This window comes from Episyrphus balteatus, chromosome 3 (assembly GCF_945859705.1).
Source record: "Episyrphus balteatus chromosome 3, idEpiBalt1.1, whole genome shotgun sequence".
Lineage (NCBI taxonomy): Eukaryota > Metazoa > Arthropoda > Insecta > Diptera > Syrphidae > Episyrphus > Episyrphus balteatus.
Window position 1 is genome coordinate 1,566,691 of NC_079136.1, and position 17,697 is coordinate 1,584,387.

The window sequence follows — 17,697 nt, forward strand, 5'->3', positions numbered from 1 at the left end:
CTTCATTTTAAAATCTCTGTTCCAATTTACTTCAAATTATCAAAATATAAGCCAATTCTACTTCTTTTTGCAGAAAACCAAATATTTCACTAAAAATTGTTATAAAATAATGTATAGAAATATATTTATACCGAAAATATGGAGTTTGAAAGAATTCAAAACTTTGGTTTTAGTTGTTTTTACTAATTAAATTATTTAACTTAAATAAATTTAAGAGAATATTTTTTTTTTTAAATAGATTTTTATTAAAAATAGGATATTTTGAAATCTACTTCCATTTTTTCTTCAAATCTACTTCGACTTTTTTTCTGCAAGTGGTAACGCTGACTCCAAGATAAAATACACAAAAACTGATTAATCAAAAATACCTACAAACTGTGAATGTGAACTGTGGTGCACTTCCAAAACCTTATCGATATGATTTGTCTCTACAGTGCACCGACACAACAGGCTGCCTCTGCTACCTAATTCCGCATAAAATTGTTATCTCTCGATTGGATTTGGATTTTGTGTATAAAAGTGTGTCTATAGATTGTCTCTATGCTGTGTACACATCAAGTTTTTAGATAATAGGTAGGTTTAATATTCTTGTAAAATTAAAAAAAAAATATGATTTGAAACGTTATCCACTAGCAAATAGAAAAATAAAGTATAGTATAGTCAGTATTTATTTCATAGTCATAGTCACAGTCAAGTCGATTCTTCTTTTTCTCTATCTCATAGGAGTGCTTCGGCTTTTCGAACACACAATAACCCAACCAATATAAAATGATTACTCAACACATTCAGTGCTGTCTCTAATCTCATCAAGTGCTCTTCTTGTTTCGAAATTGAAACATATTTTATTAAGAACAACAAAAACAAAAACAGGACCCTTATTAAGTAGGCAGAGGAGCAGGTTGCCCTTGCCCACCTATCTTTTTACATAATTTATTTTTTTCACTCTTCAGTGGTTATGGTTACCTTGTGATTTTCAAATTAAATAAAGACAGAAAAAAAAACTTGTGCGAAAAAATTAAAAGACAGACACAGAACTTAGGAACTCATTCACTTATATCGGCTCTCTTGACGTGACTTGACCGTCATCATCGTCATCGTCGTCTTCTCGCTCCTCGTCGTTATTTAGCTTTTTTCATTTGATTTGTTTTAAAAAAAGAAACTTGCAATTTTCTATACAAAAACTATAATATTGCTTAATTGAAATAAAAATTAATTGAAACATACAAACTTACGTGGAGTTTGAGTTTAAAGAAAATAATTGACATACATACACTACAGTCGTGTTGTGTGTAGTGTTCTCATTGCAGTAACTCATATAGCATCCAATAGGCGCGCGTTCATTATTTATTTTTTTTTTTCTTGAGGAGGCAAAAAAAACAAAGATTGTTCCTTTGCCTTAGGTTTGTCGTCGTCGTGGTTTTAGGAAAGAAAAAAAGTACCTTCCCATTTGCTATTAATACCTAGATCAATCCGGGTGAACATTATTAACCCCGCAATAAAATTATAACATTTTTATACTCAAAGCAAACCAGTTTCGCTTTCAAAAAATACAAAAATGTGAGTATAGTATACCTTACCTTATTTGAAACCGATAGACAAATTTTAAAATCATTTTCATTTTTTTTTTTCATTATGTGAAGTTCGGTGTAATTGCTTTTCTAAAGTAATAAGAAGAACCACAACACTATTCTTCTTGCCTCTCAAAATAAGCGATAAGGATTCTTTCGGATTTACCTACATATGTATTGCAATTTTACTTGTGACTTGACTGTGAGTAGTGAACAATGAACATATTCTTCTTCTTTCTATACAATTTTCAATAAATATTTTTGTATATAGCTCACGACCTAAAAATATAAAATTACATGCGATTTAATTGGTCTAGTTTGTATTTGCTCTTGTTTTGTTTTATTTTATTTATTCAATAATATGCAACTTAAAGTTTATCTTATGTAACAATCAAGAGTGCGGAGGTACCCTCTATAAAAGAAAAAAAAAATAAAAGGTTTCACTTGTCATTTTTTTTTTAGCTTTTGTGGCCTTGTTGTATAGTGGAAAACCTTTAGGAATAAACCTTTCATTCTCCTGCAAATAATACCTATCTATCTTCTTAATTTATTAAAAATAAAACTTCAATATTATATCGGTCACATTATGGAGCCATGTGCTTTGTATATGTAGTGTATGCATGTGTATAGTTTGCTTACTGTTTCGTGTGATTTAATAAAAATGCTCTGCTCAGTTCAGTTAATAGAGTTGGTATCTACCTAACCTAACCCATCTCCTCTACTTACACGACACAACCTTTAGTCATGTTTTTATGGAACAATTGTTTTTTTTTTTTTTCTTTCTTCAAAATCCTTTTTTTTTATCTCACTCCTAATTAATAAGTTGATACAGTTTTTATGCTAAAAAAAAGTTCCTTCTTAAAAAAATACACAAGTTTACATTCATATAAATGTGAGAATGAATTTTTAAGTTATAATCGTGACGCATTGCATCAGTTTTGTACCCACTTAGCTTTTTTTTTTTTGTTCGCTGCTGCTTAGTCTTCTATATTGTATGTAACGTAAAGTAATGTGCAAATTGTGCGGATATTGAGTTATTAAATTTTCATATGTAAGTTTGTATGATGATGGTTTTTTCTCTTTTGTTTTTTTAGTTTTGATTTGATTTGATGAAAGAATATTAAAATCTATTAAGTTAAGTGATTACTACTAATTAAGAATGTTTACTTGAAATTTAAAAAATGTATCCCTTTTAAAAGCTGTTTGAAATTGAAACATACCTACACTATAGCTAGGTACGACGAGTAAGTACATATATTGTGTATGATTTCTTTTATTTTTTTTTTTACTGAGGGCGTTTCAAAATGGAAGTGTATGGCCGGTCGATTGTGGATGGCGATTATTATTCACGTAGGCCCCTTCTGCGAGAGATAATATTTATATTGATTGCATTTGTTTGTACTTTTGAAAAAGTTTGTGTCCCTTTTTGAAAATTCATTCTTTTTTATATACACTATTAATATGTTATTAAAAAACATGAATTATAACCGGAAAGTTGTTTAACTTACTTTGACCTTGACCCTTATTAATAATAAAGTTATTGTGTGAAATTGGAAATTTATTTCAATTCAAATTTTTACTAAAGTATAAATGCAAATTTGTATGTATGTGATTTGTTGATATTTTTGGTTTAATTTGATCCTTTAGTATGTTTATTATTAATTAAAAACCAATCATGTAATAACTAGAGCAGGTGTTAATGGCCATTTTGTAGATGGTGTACCTACGCCATTTAATTGAAAATGTATATTTAAGAAAACGACTTTCTTTCCTGTTACCAAAAGTAGTCAACCCAAAAGTTATCATGCAACAAGCACACAGGGTGGTAAAAGTTAAATAAGCATTCTTTAAAAGTTTATTTTATGTTCTTTCCTCTTTTTAATATGAACATATTGAACTGTTTGGATCTTGGGCGTTTTCGTTGTAACCGGTGCAATTGACTGATATTTTTCAAATTTTTCATTGTATATTTTGTCTACCGAATCTTGCAAATAAATTAGGTAAATATGTATGATTCATTTGAATTTTCTCTTTATAATGACTCACAGTATAAAACAGAAGTTATTAAATTAAAATCTTGTTCGATTGTTATTGCCACAGGTCACATTCATCACAAGAAAAAAATGGACTTAATGAAAATATATACACATCGTCAGTTGAAAACATTGAAGAACTTTACACAGAAATTAATAGGAATACCTCTTGTTCAAATAGCATTTATTCACATCGCTCATATTTTTAGAACTTTAGTTTTCCAAAGTGTCCAAATGTGACGAAATGTGGCTTTTAATTCGAAACAAGGGATACAGTCCGGTTTGTTCTTCAGTGGAATGACCTAAACAAAACTGATTTGCGTTGGAAAACTTCATTCATTTAAGAAACTAAGCATTTTTTTTTTGCTTAACAGCAACGAAATTGGCCTTTACTTATTTCTGTCTCTTTTATTACCTTTTTTGAAAAGTGTCTCCTTAAAGATACTGAAACAGAAAAAGTGTACCAGTACATCAACAGCATTAAAGGCGATCATTTTCAGAGTAAGATTTGAAATTGTATCATTGCCACAAGAATTTGAGTTTTCCAATCAATTAGTTAGCTAAAGTATTTCCTTACCATATGGACATAGGTACACCTCCCGAAAGAAAGTTTAAAACCACATTTAAAAATAACATTTTTTCATTTTCTGAAAAAAAAACCTTTGGTCAAAAATTTAACGACGCAAAATTAACTCAACAATTTTGATAAGTTAAGTCTACCTTAACTGAAAGTTGTATTAATTTTATATAGAAAACCTGTTTTTTTTTTTTTTTAGTTTACTACAGTGAAATTCATATGCAGAATCAATTTATTTATTTCTCTGAGTAACACAGCATTTGGTCTTAAGTATGGCAAATGTAATCGAAATCGTTAGAGGTGGTGTATTTTGACTTTCGATACATATTTTTTTTTAAATTTAGATAAATTAATTTATTAAATTAGTTAACATCAAAATCAGTCAATCTGTCTGTTTGTAAAATGTTCAAAGTTCAACCGTATGGTCGATTCATTCCAAAATTGGTGTGCAAAGTTTTTGAAGACTTTGTTTCGTAATTTTTTAAATTAATTACGCCCATATTATTGACAAATTTGACAACAAGTTTTATATCAGTTTTGTGACTACTTAAATTTGGAGTACCTTGACCTTTGGCAATTAAACCAACATTTTATTTAAGATTTTGTCTTCTAGATGTCAAATCTGTCGATAATAGTGTCAAGTTTGGGAAAATTTACAATTTCTAACATTCACTATGCATATTTCGAGATAAAACATGTTTTAAAATAGTTAATAATAAGGCCGTAAGGGTTTATTGTTTTGTTATTTTTATTCCTAAAATGACAAATCCGATTTCAACGGTTTTTATACATTGTTTATAATTTTTTCGTACATTTGTATGTAGTTGAAGAAATTTAGCAGAAGATTCACTGTGGCGTATGCGCACTTTTTTGAAATTAGTCTTTACTTTTGCACAAACGTCGACATTATTGTATAGGATTTAAGAATTACCAAATTTTATCTAAAAATAAGGTTTATAATTTTCTTCTCAACCCTTTTCTTTTTTAGGTGGTAAAAAAACACCCTTTCAAAACATGAAATCCACAAAATTGACTTATTTTTTTTTTTTTATTTGTGCGGGATTGTTAAAATTTGGAAAATTGGGGTGCAACTTGAAGTGTTGAATTAAGAAATATTTTAAGTCATTGTTTATGAACTAATTTTGCAGGTATCCCATATCATATACAACAACAAAAAATGGATTTTTCATTCATCCTTACTGAACATGTAATTAGTTATTTTGCACATAAACAAACAGCAAATTAACTTTACATTTCACAACATTAGCTCAAATGTCTCAGTTATATTTCATTTTTTCCAGGCAAAACGACTTTTAGTAATAATATGATTAAAGAGTATTTACATAACCTAAGTTAATTTGTTGTTCTTCAATACAGAACTAAGCCATTCAATTTACTTAGAGCTTTGAAATAGAAACATCATTCAAATATTATGAAAGAGACTCTATGTCTTTTGAAATACAAATACATAAGTGTGTTAAACTATTTATGTACGTTAATACCTAAAATGTGGTTCAGTCTCAATATGAATTTTTTTATTGAAACAACTAAATACCATCTCCACTACATCTCATTTATTCTCATCTTAATTTAAATGACGTGTTACACTCCCAAGCCAATAGTTAATTTAAGAGAAATTAAATAAATTAGTTTGAAAAGTAAATCCCATAACACAACACAACATTGAACATAAATAACTTAACAACCCCCCAAACTTCATGAAATTACCTACTTAAGATATTATGACAAATAACAGGTACTATAAAGTACAATACATTTCAAGCTCTCTAAGCTTCATAACTTTTAGCTTAAAATCAACAACAACAACAAAAATATTAAATCGTATCCAAACATGTAAAAAGAGGGAAAGCTTTTTTTCTATTTTGTGTTGTTGAGAAACTTCAGCTCCAGATAACAACAACCTCATCGATACAAAAGTCAATCTGATAAACACAGAGCGACAAGATATTACAAACAATAAAACGACGACGACGACGTCTTGCTCGCAACGACGAAAACGACGGAAACGGACGACTTGGTTTTGTGAAGAGAGAGAATTATACAGGTGGTGTGAAGTATATGGCCTGGCCAATCAGTCGTCACACCTCCAAAACACTAAAAATCAATACCATTACTCAAAAATGAAATATGGTTGGCATCGGTATGATGCGTTTTTGCTTTTCCAAAGAACTTAAACTAACTTGGAACTTGTGTTTATGCTTTCAATTAGTTCTTTTCGAAATGAAATGAAATTTTCTCTCCAACTCTGAGATATAATTTAAATTGGCAGTCATAATTTTTTTTAAATAAATATGCCAAACAACGAATTCAGAGGAATGAGGTTTGCATGAGCTTTTATTTTCATTGTGAACTTTATCTTCATACCGAAAAATAAAGCTTTTAATTTGCAATCGGAAAACAATGACACGAGGTTATTTTAGTATCAGCAGCTCTTTTTCTTAGCAAGTGTTATTGTACCTGTTTTATAGTGTTTTTTTTCTGTTAAACGCATGTTGTAATTTTTTATGTAAAGAGTGTAATTTAATATATTTTTTTTAATTTTAATTTTATTTATTCTACAATAAAGATGAGTTAGTAGTTAGTGGTTACAGCATTTAATGTTGAGATACATATTTCAAAAACAGAGATACAAAAATTCCCAAAAGACCAAGTAAAAGTATGTAAAGTTATGAGATGACATTCAAGTTTATATCTCTGCAAAAAGAAAAGCCAAGTAATATCTATAATTATTTTTCGAAATAGTGTGCGGTTTTAGCTGCTGGCAGCAGCTAAAAAGATATAACATCTGTTTGTTTTATACTCGTTTAGTTGCTGCTACTGCAACTCTCTGCCTGCCTGCCTGCCTGCCTGCCTGCCTGCCCAACAAATCGATTTAAATGTTCTTATACGTTTTTTTTTCTTTGCATTGCATAGTGAAAATTATTTCACTTCACTAAGTTAGTCTAAAGTTTTTCGAATTAAGTGAATTAGTGTTTCTAACATCCAACTATACTATGCCGATTGTGAGGTTTTAAGTTTTTGAACATACATAAAATGTTTAAAAATTAATTTTGCTTATTTTCTTTTATTTCTTGAGAAATCCGTGTAATTTATCAGTCGTTGCTGTAATAAAAATTGCTCATTTATGATTACATATTACATTTTCTTTTTTTTATTTTTAATAGAATGAGTTAATTTTTTTATTTATGAGGTTCAGAATAAGTCGCTAACAAGTAACTTTAGTAATTTTTTTTTTTTATTAAGTGATAGTTTGTGGAATTACCCCATTTTGTTTAAGAGTTCTTCATCAGCGTCATATCTTATTGATGCATTTTATGGAATTCGTATTTTTTCAGTATTTTTTCTCTAATTGGACTTTGATAGGGCAAAAGAGAAAAAGACCTTTTAAGTTGGTGTAGTTTATTCTTTTGCATAATTTATATTTTAATTTCATTTTAAACTCACACACATTTGTCATAAAGTGTGATGGTGGTAATGGAATTAATATGGTGAAGATCTGAAAGTTTTTTTTTTCTTTCTTACCCTTCTTTATCTGCAAAGTAAATTATAGGCCTATTAGGAGATTTACTATCTCATATTTTTGCATACATATAGATATTTTTTGTTTGTTTGTTTAAAAAAAAAGATAACGTAACTTGTACCTCGACTTCCTCAAAAAAATATTCAATCTTATTTAGGATAGTGGGGCGATTTTGCAGAGCGGTTACCGGAAATTTTAATGCGCAAATGTTGGATTTATATTTATGTGTCGCTTTCCTAGGGATCGGATCTCATGGAATATATTAAAAATGTATAGCTTTGACTTTACGAAATCATCATGATTACGAAGGTATTTCTTTTTTTTTTTTTGTGATATGGAAGAAACAAATCTTTTATTTTTTTCGTTTTGTTTTTTTTTGTGCTCTAAATTGATTAACTTAATTTAATTTTTATGTGCCAAATTATTACGTCACTTGACAAAGTTAGGTTCATCTCGGGCAAAAATCTTTTAACAAGTAGATATACCTGCTTTTTCTTTAAACTAATAGACATGATGTTTAGATACCTGTCATGGGATTTATTGTTTTATTGTATACAATTCTATTTTTGGATGCATTACAATCAATATAAGATAATAGAAAAGGTTAAAGTCTGCTGGCATATATTACATTTAAAGTCGATATTTTAATAAATTTATGTTAGTGAATCTGAATAGATAACAACCATTAGAATGATAAAGTGCAAAAAAGTAGATGAACCTGTTCATTTATTTCTGATGAATAAGAAGATAATGGTGAAATATACTGGGATTCGCTTATAGTGCATTCTATTGTCACGGGTGGGGCATTTGTTTAATAAAGTTTGAAGGACAAATTTGTTGATACTTTTGTGACAAGAATCAAAATCACCAGATAATAGTATTCAATCTACGACTGCACTTGATGCACTTTTGTGTACAAGAAAGTATTTTTAATTGTTTTTTTTTTATCTATTAATAGTCTTCATATTTTTATATTCTTGGAATTGTTTGAAAAAAATGTACCTGTAAGAATTTATATCTTGAAGTTATAGAGTATTAGAGAAATCCTCGCTCGCTTCTCAGAGAGTAAACCTAACGTAAACCTTCCCGTTACAAATACAAAGAGCATGTGAAAAGAATAAAGTCGATTGGACTTCCCGTTCATTTATTTTTATAAGCGTACAAACAGACATTAGGTTTTATAATTTAAACATTATATAGATATAAAAAGATTTTAAAAAATATAAACTGCTATTCTTTTTCCTTCCTGCAGAAAATTTGAAAAAAAAAATCAAAACATCCTTTTATACATTACATGAGTTAATCCTTAGAGCTTAAAAAAGTATGAGTGTGAGTTGGGAGTGTATTTGTTTATTTTTTTTTTTTTTTAATACAGTAAAACTTGGATAAGTGCCTCTCAATTAAGTGCCTATACCGCATATATGTATGTACATGTACCTTTGTTTTTTTTTTAAGTCCAAAATTTTTAAAAAATTTTGCATATAACACTCATCTTTGAAATACCTTTCGCTTAAATACCTTCCCCGCTTAAAGGGTAATAACACTTTGTAAGCTCAAAATCGAGTGTCACTTTCACCTGCGTATAAAACTAAGGAGAAGGCTAATGTAATGATGTGAAATTTTGTAAATGGCGGCGTAGTTCAGGATGATCGCAAAATCCTGTGCTCTCATCGGGCGAACAACTAACTCCTACAGTTTTTAACGGATTGGGCTGAAATTTTGTGTGTAGCTTAACGATTTTATGGTCTTTTTTTCATCGAATTTTGTTTTAGGAATGAAATATTTTTTTCAAACTAATGCCATTTCTTTAAACTTACTAATTAGCTAATTTAAACTTTCAAAGTAATTTAGTTTATGAAGATTATGTTTTAAGTTATCAAACAAGTTTTGATTGATTTTAGCGTTAGTAGATATACAATGTTGTGTGCGTGTTTGATTAAACTACTGATTTGATTTTCAAATAATGTCCACTGCATCAATGCACTTTGCCCTTATTATATAATAGGACAAGTTATTTATTCGTAAAAAAATTAAACTTGACAATTAGACATAGAAAATGCGAAACCTCTATCAAGTATTTTTTAGTGCATCCCTAGATTGAAAGTTGAGATTTTTTATGACCAAAGTTAACAGTGCCTTTCATTAAACCAAAGAGAAAAAACTTATTTTTCTCAGGCATCATATTTGCGATTGAATAGTCGCGCGACCAAAATCGCATGTGTGTCTCTAGCCTTACCTTGGAGTGAAACTTAATCCGAAGCTTGATTACAATTAGGCCAGGGACACACATGCGATTTTGGTCGCCCGATCATTACAACGCAAAAATGGATTACAAGGATTTCAATGCCTGGGAACAAATATGAAAACTGTCACCACATTCGTTGAAATCGTTGTGATCTAATTTACGATTGAATAGTCGCGCAACCAAAATCGTACGTATATTCCTAGCATTCGCTGCAAAAACAATGTTTTTGTCAAAGTTCATTAAATCTGCCGTGATGTTATGTGTTCTCAGACAAACGAATCCCAATTTCCATTCCACGAAACACAAGATTTGCTGCACTTTGCTATTCTACTCAAGAATGGGATATTAACCATTATGAAGCTATTGAAAAATTCCACAAAAATTTCTTTAAAACAATTTTCAACTTGCCTTTATAAAACTATGCACAATACCTACTTCGAAACAGGGATTCCCAAACTTTTCACCACTACCTTAAAATCTCAGGCGGATTTTATTTGAAAACTATTTCGGCACTCAGATGAACCATTATCTAAAAACTTGCTGCTATACGATATAAGGAAATTAATCGGTAGATGGAAAAGTGTAAAAATATGGGAATCAGTTTCGATGGATACGAACAACTTCGATCGATTTGCTTAGTAAATGCATGATAAATGCTTAAACTTGTTGCCAGAAAATTTTGGGTTATTATTTGTTCCCCACGTCGTTATTTGTTGTTGACGTCGATTTATGAGGACATGCTAACATATTTTATATCGCTATAGTTGGTTCCACTTGTAATAGTGATATGAATTGGTTACTTCTTCCACTAGAAATTTATTGCTAGCTGTCAGTCTATATCGGCTAATTGTAATCACAAAAGATAGTTTTCTCTTTATATCATTAATCTCAATGAACAAAATTTGAGAACTTACTTAAATGAAATAATTATGAATTTAACATAGAATGAAAATATTTTCTTATTTTTTTTTTAGATTTCTTCTCTCAACAATGATAAATAATAATAAAACAGAAATACTTAAAACCTGAATAATAATCATCAACTATGCATTGATCCTCTCAAGAAAGTTATAAGGATCAGGATAAATAACAAATAAACAAAATATAAGCTATAAATATATTTCGAAGGAAAATTCTAACAACCATGAAGAGTCGTACTTCTGGTTACAGCTCTGATACAGAGCAAAATAAACAAAAAGATGATTTAAGTGTGCTTCGAAAGCCAATTCATACGGCACTATCTGGATTTTTAGAAGCCAAAAAAGCATACGACAATGGAACTGATGAGGTAAGTACATCAGACACATTATAATTTACTCTTCCTCTTTTATTTTGTTTGTCTTGTCAAATCAAACATATATAAAAATCTTAAAATACAGATAAGGAGACTTTTGGCACGTGAATGCGACGTTATATATGAATGCAATACATGTCGGAATATATTTAGAAGTTTAACAAATTTTATAAGTCACAAGCGAGTTTACTGCCGTAACTCCAACAATCACTTCAACGGCAGCTTCAATTCAAACAACCAAAATGGTTTCATCGTAAGTCCAACAAAACAAAAACAAAACCAAGAGAAATCAGCTTTAAAAACGTATAAATTTCAGGATCAGGATGTATCGACAATTATCCAGGCCGAACAAGAATTCGTCAATAAGAAACCCAATGCTGCATCGACAAGCTCCAAAGATAACAACAACACTAATAATGCTAATAGGGATCTAAGTAGTATAATTGAACGTTTGTTGAAGCGTGAGCAAAACAATAGGCTCATGAAATTGACAGACTTCTACGATCAGGTGAACAACAAATTAACCCAAGATGAAATCCTTCAACAAAAACACGTGCTGCAATTGGATAGGGTACCTAATAGTGATGTAGCTGTGTATCAAACGGTTAAAGTGGACGAGAGTGATAATATCAAAACTGAAGTTGATGAAGTTCATGATATGCACGATAAAAACACAAAGACTATTGTTGGGTCAGATGGAAAAGCCATTCCACATAGTACTCCTGCGGTAGTGAAAGAGATTAAGAAAGAACCAGTCGATGAGGTTGACTTTGCTAGTTCAGAAGTCAAGGAACAACAACCAGCAGAAGTTTCCAATGAAATAAGCTGTGAAATTTGTAAGTTCAAACAGTCTATTAACCATAAGGCAATTTTAATGAATTGTTGTAATATTTTTGCAGGTAAATTACAATTTGCAACAGAAAAGACCCTCAAGCTACACATCCAAACCAAACATATCTCTTCGACATTCGTCTTTCAGTGTCCATCTTGTTCACTCACATTTTTGCAGCCTGGAGCAGTGATTCGTCATCTGAGCAATGACCATAAGTGAGTATTGATTTTTAAGCAATGTTTACTTCTTAGAAAACATGTATTCAAACTGAGTTTGTTACAGAAGTATATTTAAAAAATAGATAATTCATTGTGAATAGTTCGAAAAGTTTTAATGAGTTAAAAATTAATGTTTTTGCACCTCCCTTTAGTATTCGTCTTCGTCTAGGAATCCCAATCAACAATTATTGAATTAAAGTTATATCATCTAGTTCGGTGTTTTACGTACTTTGCTTGCTTAATTGCTTTCCTCCAACAATATGCCACCTTATGTAGATCGTATTTCCATAAATTGCATTTATACTCTCATTTCTAACTTAATAGGAATATAATTTTTCAAATGTAGCCTAATACCTACTTTGTATTTCTGTTAACTGTTGTAATTATCATTGCAATTACAATATTAGGAAAACCAACGACCGGACCCGGATTTTGGCACTGGTTCTCGTATAAAGTAACAACACTTACATTAGAGCAAAAGTACGAAATCGCTTCATTGTTTTACCTTTTAACAATAATTCCTCTCAGCAATTGAAATACATTTAAGTTTATGGTATCGTTAAATTTCATTAGCTTCAATCAAGCTTGAAACTATAAAGAAATCACTTCGGTAGTTTGGAGGTCCTCATAATAATTGACACAAACTGAAACGATCCTTAGAAAAAGGAGCTGAAAAAATAAACATTTAACACAAAATCAAATTCAATTGATTAGTTAAGCATTTTGTTTTGTTTCCCTAGTTTCTATTATACACAGAAGAAATAATAAAAATACGACAATGGCAGCAATAATTGCTGTCCCATTCATAACTTGCTGCTGGATCATCTGAAAGGAAGGGTCTTTTGAAATTATCAATTTTTCACTTTTTTTGGAATACATTGAAGGGTAAATCAATAACAAATAAGCCGCGTTTGGCATGATAATTTTTCTTTTGAAAGGGTAAAAAGGATTGATTTAATTGATTTTACGTAAGTTTAGCTCAGGCTTCCAATTGGTCAGCTGCAAAAAAAACTAGAAGCAATTTTTGTTAAAAAAAGTCTTTAAAAATTGTTAATTTGAGTTTAGATTCCTTCTTTTGAATCCAATTTGTTGAAATGGAAGATAAATAGAATTTTTTGGTATTTTTTGATGAAATCACATTTAATTTTGATGTCCCTGAAATAAACTATTGAACTTGAACTACAATCGTCAACTGACTGCAATTACAAGCTATGGGATATTTTGAGACTTTTTCTGAACCCATAAACTTGGTTTTTCAGCAGGACAACGTATCCCGTCACACAACTTAAATTGGAAGGTTGAGCAAAATTTTGAAAATCTTCATTATAGAATCTTGTTGAACATTTTTGTTGAACATAATGGAAACGCATTTTTCTATTTAATTGAAATTGTCTTATTACGAAAATTATTTCTAATGTGAACTTATTTCGTTGTAAAATCATTTTGAATATCGACAAGATTACTTGCATTATGCTGACTCCTTGAACCTTTTTATTTTCCCTCAAGAATCGCATTTTTAACTCTCTGTAGGCACACCTTTTTTTTGCGAATTAGGTGTATACTTTTTCATGTCGCTAGAACTTTTTTCTGTCTCACTATTTTATAGAGAATCATATATGATGTAGAATTTTCCAAGGAATTCGAAAATTGTATTCACAATTTGAAAAAAAGGTATTTTCACCCTTATAAAGACACTTTTTTGTGAACACCTTTTATTTTTGTCCTGCCAAATTCGCACTCGTGTGCCGACAGAGGGTTAATGTAATTATATTCCCTAAATCTTTAAAAAGGTACTTATGATATTACTAGATAACTCTGAAGACGTTGTCTCCTGTTGTAACTTTCTGTCTAAGTCGATTCTAGTTGATGAAAGCATATAATTTGTCTGCTTCTTATTTAAGACAACCCTTACTTTGTTCGGCTCTGACTCCCTGCTTTGCTCTATTAGTTCTTCCCAAGCCGTTGATATCATCAGGCAATCTCAGGTATTGTTCGGAATATCTTTCCAAGATAAACAACAGTGCATCCTTTCCAAAGTTTCAAAGGTATCTTTTAAATGTTTCCAGATTATTTGAAAACGTCCGAATTTAGTCAATCAGCTCCGGCCTTCAATGAACCAAAAACTATCTATTTCTACTCCATAACAATTTCAAACCTGAAACCGAATTTATATCCTCGTCTTTACTTTCAGAAAATCAACACGAAAGATCCGTTTGATGCGTGAAGCTATTTACAAACGTCGTGTACGAATGGATGAAGTACAAACCAAAGGTCCAAGTCGAGAATTGGCCCGCTTGCAAACAGCCAAAGAGCGTCGTGATGCCGAAAACAAAGCATGGCTGGATAATATCGAGCGGGTAGACAACTCTCCGATGTGTACTTACTGTGGCAAAACTTTCGAGAGGAAGGCAGTTCTAAATACTCACTTAAATAATTGCCAAATGAAAAACAAATTAAATCTTGTCGCTGAGAAAAATCCATCATCGGCAGGAAATCGAGAATCGCCTGTTCAATTGAAAAACAACAAACTAACAAATCTAGTCGCTGCTGAGAAACCTTCAGCAACAAATAGAGTCGTCTCGCCTATTCTCATTACTACTGCCCCCACAACAAATAAACTTGTTGTCAAACAACTAGCAGACGAATCAAAATTAATCAATTCCAATTCTAATTCAGTGGACTCATTCGATCTGGAACACAAATACGATATCAACGGTGACAGTAAGGACTCCATAGATTTACTTGAAATCAAAGAAGAGCTCACTGGTCAACAGAATCGACGAAAACGTCGCAAACCACCCAAAATTCTGACCCGTAACGACGATGTTGACTCGGATACACTCAATGAGTTGTTTGCTAATTTGGGCAAAAATACAGATGAGCTATCTCTGAAGACAGTATGCTTAGACAATCTTACTAGAGCCGCTGAAAACGACGAACTACAAAAAGAAGTTTCACATATCGTAAAGGTTGAGGACAAGCCAAGTGAGCCTGCTGTGGTTGCAGTAAAAGCAGAACCAAAGCAACGTGTCAATCCGAATACCAAACAACTTCCATGCTTTTGTAAAATCTGTCATAAACGTTTCGATGCTCTAAGCAACTTGAGACGTCACATTTCGATGTTTCATTATCGCAGCCGAAAATTCGGTTGCAAACTGTGCGACTACCGAGCGTTCAGGAAGTACGATGTGGTTAACCATTTGGGATCTGCACATTCCATTGCCGGTGATAAAGAGACAACTTTGGAGTTTGTTCGTATCTATGAGGAAAAGTACTTTAAGGACGGTGTGGAAGAGGACATTGTTCTCATCACGGACAATGGCAATGTCCCAAAAGAAAACAAACCTGAAGAGAAACGGCAACGCCGCCCGAGAGGGTCGGCAAAAGCTATAGTGGCATCAACATCTCGACAAGCTGCATCAGCTGCACCCGAAGCAGCTACAAGCGAACCCAAAATAACCAGATCTTCATCACAATTGTCTTTGTCCTCAACTGACGATTCGATTCCAAACAAGCGACCGATTCGCAATCGTGTCAAACCAGTCAACAAAGACTTTGTATACGATCTATCGAACCTTCTCAAAAAAGATATGCTCTTCGCTGAACGCGAGTCTATGAAATCACTCAAACGTCGCAGTACCAATTCGGTGGCAACTGACGATAGCAATCAGGAAGCACCCTCACCTTCAACAACACCTTCGTCTCCTGTGATAAGTGATACCAATAAAAACGAGCAGGTAACATTTGGCTTTGTGCTCACCAAAGATCTTGTGCAAGGTGCCGCTCAAAAAATGGCTCAAAACTTGGTCTCACAAGGCAGAGCCGCTCTAGCTACACTTCCAGAAATTCCCACTCAACGTCCATTAATGCGTTCCCGATTAATTTCTGTATTCCGAAGTTGTGGAAGTGTTCCTATTATTGAAACTTCTGATTTGGAAGAGGCCCAATATAGAGCTTCACTCTCTGAAGACAGTTTCATTGACAACTTTTCGAAACGTCGCAAAATCGATTTGAACCTAAAGCCCCGACTATCACTTCCAGATAGTCCACTTAATTCATTGCTCATGAAGGTCGACATGAGAAAGAAATCACAAACAAAAAACATTCCCCAAAATGATAGTGGATATTTTGGTGAAGAGGACAACAACAAAAAATCTGATCTTCTGGCGGCATGTCCGACTGAAAAAGAATTTCAAGAATTCGCTGCCAAACAATTGATTGAGCCTGTGAAAAAAGTTCATGTGCTGCCTTTTGTGGATCCTGTACCTTCGATTCCTAATTTTTCATCGCCCCCACCAACACCCACCAAACGTATCACATTGTTTCAACGTCTGAATGAGAACAAAGCAAAAAGACTTCAAGAGAGTCTATTGCGATCAGCTTTAGAAAATTAAATACAAAAAATATGTATAATATTATTTTAATTATTTAAGTTTTTCGTTTTGTTGACTTTCTATTTTTAGAAAATATTTTTTTTTTCAACTGTTAGGAAATTTAACTAAATCAAACGTGAGTTTTGTTAACAAAAATAACTTTTATTGGAGATTGTTTTGTTGTTTTTGTAAAAAATGAACTGATATAAAAAAAAATAAAACTATTTTTGTTTCCAATTACATAAAAATAAGTAATGTTTTTTAATATTAGGTCTGTTTAATGAATCTGATCCCCACAGAAAAGATCCGAAAAGTACAGGTTTGTGTGTTTCATGAAGAAAAACCTTGCCCTAAACTGTTCAACAAACTGTCATTTTGTGTTCCATGAAGTTTTCCAGCACAGATTAGTTCAAGTTTTTCTGCACCTACTTTTGAGGTAGAGCAAACGAGTGAGAAGTGTCAAACAGCAACTGATTTGTTTTATTCTTACAAAAATATATTCAAATAAATTCAAAATAATGAAATTTTGTTTAGAATCTTCTTAATATGAAGAAAAATTCAAAATGTGAACAAATATTCTGATTAATTATAATTTATTTGAATGAAAAGTCATAACAAAAAAAATTATTTTTATTTTAAGTTTCAAAACTGATAGGCAAAAGTCAACCCTATAAAATAGGAAGGTGTACTTTTCTGATCTTTTTTGTTCTGACAGTTTTTAAGAATTTGTGCTGTTCTGATCTTTTCTGTTCTAGTTTTTCTTCATTAAACAGACCTATTGATTAATTAATTTGGGACTTTACTCAGATAGAATATAAAAACTCAACCTTAAACTTTTCAAATGACGATAAAAACGGGGATTGATTATGTCATAACTGCAAAAACTCTTATAAGTACTGTTCACAAAAATAGGGACAGTTACGACATTGTAAGAACTTCAAGCTACAGTTAAAGATTTGCACAAAGCTGGGTCAGCTAATGAATCAATCTACGAAACTAAACGCTTTAAGGGCCAA

At 31.4% G+C, this 17,697-nt stretch overlaps 1 protein-coding gene across 5 annotated transcripts; it reads left to right on the forward strand.

Annotated features, from left to right (window-relative positions):
* Positions 1–342: 342 nt before the first annotated feature.
* On the forward strand, positions 343–16,932 carry LOC129913933 (uncharacterized). Of its 5 annotated transcripts, XM_055992928.1 has the most exons (7): positions 1,134–1,557; positions 1,641–1,770; positions 10,939–11,252; positions 11,344–11,511; positions 11,575–12,094; positions 12,158–12,305; positions 14,500–16,932. In XM_055992928.1, the coding sequence occupies exons 3-7, from the start codon at positions 11,109–11,111 to the stop codon at positions 16,700–16,702; spliced, it is 3,183 nt and encodes a 1,060-aa protein (XP_055848903.1). In that variant the 5' UTR covers positions 1,134–1,557; positions 1,641–1,770; positions 10,939–11,108; the 3' UTR covers positions 16,703–16,932. The 5 variants fall into 5 exon arrangements, with proteins under 5 accessions (XP_055848904.1, XP_055848903.1, XP_055848905.1 ...); XM_055992929.1 differs by lacking the exons at positions 1,134–1,557; positions 1,641–1,770 and adding an exon at positions 343–573; XM_055992930.1 differs by lacking the exons at positions 1,134–1,557; positions 1,641–1,770 and adding an exon at positions 2,447–2,619.
* The last annotated feature ends 765 nt before the right edge of the window (positions 16,933–17,697 follow it).

What these genes read in the sequence shown, in the direction of transcription:
- LOC129913933 (XM_055992929.1), top strand. Translation starts at nt 11,109, where the DNA reads ATGAAGAGTCGTACTTCTGGTTACAGCTCTGATACAGAGCAAAATAAA. An exon ending in ACGACAATGGAACTGATGAG is followed by an intron (nt 11,253 to 11,343) that starts GTAAGTACATCA and finishes CTTAAAATACAG; the next exon opens with ATAAGGAGACTTTTGGCACG. An exon ending in CATCTGAGCAATGACCATAA is followed by an intron (nt 12,306 to 14,499) that starts GTGAGTATTGAT and finishes CTTTACTTTCAG; the next exon opens with AAAATCAACACGAAAGATCC.